This window comes from Erpetoichthys calabaricus, chromosome 1, assembly GCF_900747795.2.
Source record: "Erpetoichthys calabaricus chromosome 1, fErpCal1.3, whole genome shotgun sequence".
Classification (NCBI taxonomy): Eukaryota; Metazoa; Chordata; class Cladistia; order Polypteriformes; family Polypteridae; genus Erpetoichthys; species Erpetoichthys calabaricus.
The window spans coordinates 188316216-188322215 of NC_041394.2; the positions used below are offsets into that span (position 1 = coordinate 188316216).

The following is a 6000-nucleotide window of genomic DNA, read 5'->3' on the forward strand; positions in this document are numbered from 1 at the left end:
AAAACACACTGTTTCAATAATCCTGCCATCTACTGTAAGGAGGAATATTTCAGATAAAATAAAATATGCAAATAAAAATACAGTGAAATGTGACCATAAATAAATAATAACATTAAATGTGAGTATAAATAACTACATATGTCACGAGATATACTGTATTTTTGTTGCCTATTTCTTTATTTGCTTATTAATTTATTTATTTCAGTGACATTGCACGCAACATGAAATAAGCCCTGAAATTAAAACTGTCAGTTTCACTCGTCATAGTTGAGAGATTGGGCTCTAGTAAGTACTGTTTCCTTTTTAGTGAATTATCCGTAGTGTGGATGTACAGTATGCTACAGTATTTGCTTGCACATGCTCAGAGTTGTGACTATGCACGTTCAAAATGAGTGCAAGAAGAAGTTGCCCAGAACTGCATGAAGCGCCTCCTTTATTCCAAGAAACTCAGAATTCATCATTTGGAGTTTTATCTTTAAAGTATTTGCTGTAAATGTGGCACTTGATGGCTTAATTCGTCCAATTTACCTACAATTCACCAATGGAAAAAAACACTACTCACTAGAGCCCTCCCTTTCAAGTTTGAGGAGTGAAAGGGACAGTTTTCATTTCAAGCTGTATTTCATGTTGCATGTCACTGAAATAAATACATTAATAACTAATTAAGTAAATAAAGATAAAAAACAACAAAAATATACTTAATAACTTAATTAAGTTGTTATTATTTATCGTCACTCATGAAAACACTCATGAGAAGCATATTGTTAAAAAACGCTTCTTTGACTCATCAGCAACTTTAAAACTTACAAACATTCTAACCAATCAGTCCGTTTATAGTGCCAACTATAATAGCGAGGAGAATGTAAATAGTAAGGTGGAAAGATTTAATACTAAAGTGAGGGCTGCTGTTGACATAGTTGCACCTGAAAAGACAGTTAAAAAATCTTCTAGCATTGTTATACCTTGGAAGACCCAAAGAGTGTCTGATTTAAAGAGAACATGCCGTAGAGCTGAGCGTAAATGGAGGAAGACTAAACTAACTATTGACTATGAGATATTAAAAGTTAAAATAACAGAATACAATAACACAGTCCGTCTTGAGAGGCGCTGCTATTTCTCTAAGCTTATAAATAACAACGCTAGTAATCCCAGAGTCTTATTTTCGACAATTGATCATCTGTTAAACCCAGGTAACTCAAAGGAATGCCTCCTAAGTACTTCCAGTAAAACCTGTGAGGCTATCGCTGTATTTTTCAATCAAAAAATTAATGATATTAGAAATAACATAGTATATCTCCCCAACACTAAGGATCCCCCGAAACCCCAGTACTCCATAATAAATAAATTAGAGTCTTTCACTAGGATAGATTTACCTGATTTGCATAAAATAATTTCTCAAATGAAACCATCCACCTGTGCCCTTGACCCAATACCAACAAATTTTTTCAAAGAAGTATCGGGTGTGCTTATTGATAATGTTCTTGACATAGTAAATTCGTCATTAGATATGGGGGTCTTCCCAGACTGTCTTAAGACTGCGGTAGTTAAACCCCTACTTAAGAAAAATAATCTCGACCCCTCTTCTCTTGAAAATTATAGACCCATCTCTAACCTGCCTTTCTTAAGTAAAATTCTAGAGAAGGCAGTCATTATGCAGTTAAATGAGCACCTCAATAAACATGCTATTCTTGATAAATTTCAGTCAGGTTTTAGAACAAATCACAGCACAGAAACTGCACTCGTTAAAGTAGTAAATGACTTGCGGGTAAATGCAGACAGAGGCCATTTATCTGTTCTCATCCTCTTAGATTTGAGTGCCGCATTTGACACTATTGATCATAATATTCTTAAGAATCGCCTTAGTCAATGGGTGGGCCTCTCTGGCAGTGTCTTAAACTGGTTTGAATCCTACCTGGCAGGGAGAAAATTCTTTGTTAGTTGTGGTAATTATAACTCAAAGACACATGATATTCTATATGGTGTTCCACAAGGCTCTATCCTGGGTCCGCTGCTCTTCTCAATCTACATGCTTCCATTAGGTCAGATTATCTCGGGACATAACGTGAGCTACCACAGCTATGCTGATGACACACAGCTGTATGTATCAATAGCACCTGATGACCCTAAATCTCTTGATTCGCTAACACAATGTCTAACCTGTATCTCAGAATGGATGAATAGTAACTTTCTCAAATTAAATAAAGAAAAAACCGAAATCTTAGTGATTGGCAATAATGGATACAGTGAGGCTATTAGAAATAAACTGGATGCATTAGGATTAAAAGTCAAATCGGAGGTAAAAAGCTTAGGGGTAACCGTTGATTGTAATCTGAATTTTAAATCGCATATTAATAAAATCACTAGGACAGCATTTTTTCACCTAAGGAACATAGCAAAAGTTAGACCTCTTATATCATCGAAAGATGCAGAGAAATTAGTTCATGCGTTTGTCTTTAGTCGACTAGATTACTGTAATGCACTCCTCTCAGGACTACCCAAAAAAGACATCAATCGTTTGCAGTTAGTGCAGAATGCAGCTGCTAGAATCCTTACCAGGAAAAGAAAATCCGAACACATTTCTCCAGTTTTGATGTCACTACACTGGTTACCTGTGTCATTCAGAATTGACTTTAAAATTCTGCTTATGGTTTTTAAAGCTTTAAATAATCTCGCCCCGTCTTATATATCGGAATGTCTGACACCTTATATTCCAAATCGCAACCTCAGATCCTCAACTGAGTGTCTCCTTAGAATTCCAAGAGCAAAACTTAAAAGAAGTGGTGAGGCGGCCTTCTGCTGTTATGCACCTAAAATCTGGAATAGCCTGCCAGTAGGAATTCGCCAGGCTAATACAGTGGAGCACTTTAAAAAACTACTGAAAACACATTACTTTAACATGGCCTTCTCATAACTTCACTGTAATTTAATCCTGACACTCTGTATATCCAATTCATTATAATAACCATTCAAAATCTGTACTAACCCCTACTCTCTCTTCTGTTTCCTTTTCCGGTGTCCTATTGGTGGTGGCTTGTGCCACCACCATCTACCCAAAGCACCATGATGTTCCAACAATGATGGATGGATTAAAAGCCAGAAGTCTGTATAACCATCAGCATCAAGTGACTCCGTGAGAACCCTAACTACAAAGAGGACTATTTCATTTATGTTAGGTAGAATGCCCAAAGGGGACTGGGCGGTCTCGTGGCCTGGAACCCCTACAGATTTTATTTTTTTCTCCAGCCTTCTGGAGTTTTTTTTTGTTTTTTCTGTCCACTCTGGCCATCGGACCTTACTCCTTCTTATGTTAACTAAGGTTGTCTTATTTTAATTTCTTATTTGTCTTTTATTCTTCTTTTCTTCATTATGTAAAGCACTTTGAGCTACTTTTTGTATGAAAATGTGCTATATAAATAAATGTTGTTGTTGTTGTTGTTGTCACATTTCACAGTACTTCTGTATTTATTTCACTTTGTCTGAAATACACAAATGTCTTTAACTTCAATCAATTTTGTTTGCACGCCACCCTTCTTCCAGTCAAAATACTGGATTATGACTGGGAATATTTTCACTGCTCCGTGGTTACTCCCGTCTGTGGAAACACCACAGTACTGGATTTCTTTGAGTGCTTCATGAGTGATTTCAACAGAGTGGGGGACTATAGCACCATTGACGATGGCTTCGGTCTTGGTGCGAGCACTACTAAACTTTTTTGCAATGTCAGAGTCAGGAAATGCCTTTTTAAGCAAAGTACTGGTGCAATCCATGGACCTGTAACTGTTGTGATGTTTCACTGTATGAAAAGCCATTGCACCTTCTGCTGCATTTACATCATCCTCTGTTTTTCCTGGTCTGACAAAAAACTCTGTCAACTTTGCAGATGAACTAGTCTCACCTCGCACAGCTTTTTTATGTTTCTCGGTGTCCATGTGGACTTTCAGATCCCCAGCACCTTTATTGGATACCGAGACATATGTACCGGCTTTGCACACGGTGCACTCCGCCTCCCACTTGTCCCGACCGGGACGGTATGTGGGAAATTTTCTTTGCAGTTCATCGGTGAAGCTGCACTTACGCTTCGGCATTTTCCCTGCTATACTGCTCCGCTCTCTGCTCTGATCCCTGTCTGCACTGCTCCCTGTCTGTGTCTGTGTGTTTGCGCGCGCGGCGCAGACCTGCCCACAAGGCAGCCTCCCGGTAATTACGTCGCGCAAAAAAGTAGTACCCTAGTATTGTGTGCAAAACGCCAGTCAATTTACGTACACGCGTAATGGTCCTATGAAAAACCGGACATTTTCGTGAATTTATAAAACCCGCCAGGAGGTCCCGGACAGGACGTAAAAAGTGGACATGTCCGGGCAAAAGAGGACGCTTGGTCACCCTAATTTATGCAAGCTAGTTAAAAAAAATCTTCAGGCTTTTATAGATTTATCCTTTGCTGTTCGCATTAACGTCCAGTAACTGCATTGCACTGTAAAGTCAATCAGTGTTCGCCTGACAGCAGTATATTATTTAAATTACAGTAAGTACAATTATTGACCAAAATGGTGTCAGCCTGTATTTAACCTCTAAACAGGTGAAGTTCGATGCCACCGCTTTAGCGATTATGGCGTTTTTGACTCACCTGTTAATAACATGAAAAGACAGCGCCTTGAGCTTAGAAATTGTCAAAAAATTGCACGTGCTTTTTAATGTAAAAAAATGGGGCGAGCACTGAGACGGGCACCAAGATTTTATATTCAGCTTTAGGCTAACTGGTACAATTCTTACCTTGCAGTCTCTGAGGCTGGACGAATACATATTGTTACATCAGCAAGTAGTAATACAGTACACCTTTTCGTTACCTCTAACAACATCAGGAGCCAGCAGGCGTTACCCGCTGGAGGTGTACGCTATTGACACATCGAATCGATCGATCGAATTGGTCAATCCATTTCACTTCCTACCTGTAAATCCAATCATAAACGAATATGTGGTTTACGTCAATGCAAAGGGCGGGAGTCCAAAGCGGACAAATCCAGTGTGTGCTTGGAGGGTTTAATCCTCAGGGTAAAGTCACATTGATGTTCGACAGTAGTTTGACCACATCTACTTAAAGCGGCGTAGCTTTGAAGTCTAAATAATAGTTATTTAAAGACGCTGTAAAAATTTAAACCTGCTAATGCTAATTTTCTAATTCGGGAGTATTTGTTTTTGTTTTTTCATTATTCGGGGGTCTTTGCATTGTTTTTCATGCTGTAGGCTGACTGGCTTAGTGTTCACCTCTGAACTCTTGTTTCAGAGTTAAGAAAACACATCAATCATCCAGAAACACGTTCCAATATAGGGTGCCATGGACATAGAACATAGAAACAACGCATTCCTGATATGTACCTCATTTTAGATTAAAATATAGACTTTTGGATTAAATAATTAAATTATATGTTACTTGAATGCACGATAATACTGGAAAGATTATATATACTGTATATATATATATTCAGGCTATTCAGTCAGCTACCAGAATTGTGTCTTTACCCTTAACATGATAATGTAAATTGATCACTGTGCATGATCTGCACAGATTGTAGGACGTAAGAGTACAAGTGTTAATGAAATACAGTACTGTGGTTATAACAGCTACTGTATTTTTAAGGCTTTGGTAATTCATCCATTATCCAACCCGCTATATCCTAAGTACAGGGTCACAGGGATCTGCTGGAGCCAATCCCAGCCAACACAGGGCGCAAGGCAGGAAACAAACCCTGGGCAGGGCGCCAGCCCACCGTAGGGCTTTGGTAATCATATTGCCAATATTGTTTAAATAAATTGTATATAAGGTTGGGCAAGATAACTGACCAGCCATTACTGACCTATTATTTGTAACAGATAAGTTTGCCTGCTGTACTGTTGCATAATACCTTGATTTCAGTAATATAAAGATACATCTTGGTGTCCTTCTTTGTAACTCTTCTAAGCTCAACCTGCTTCACATAAACTGGAGCCCGATTATTGTCCAAC

General features: G+C 38.5%; 1 protein-coding gene across 1 annotated transcript in view; it reads right to left on the bottom strand.

The window, feature by feature from the left end:
• ttc38 (tetratricopeptide repeat domain 38) overlaps positions 1–4906 on the bottom strand; it is a 53613-nt gene extending 48707 nt beyond the window's left edge. The window contains exon 1 of the mRNA XM_028810242.2: positions 4771–4906. Coding sequence (XP_028666075.1) covers positions 4771–4800 — 30 coding nt within the window. The 5' untranslated portion in view covers positions 4801–4906. The remainder of the gene's footprint in view (positions 1–4770) is intronic.
• Between the last annotated feature and the right edge of the window lie 1094 nt (positions 4907–6000).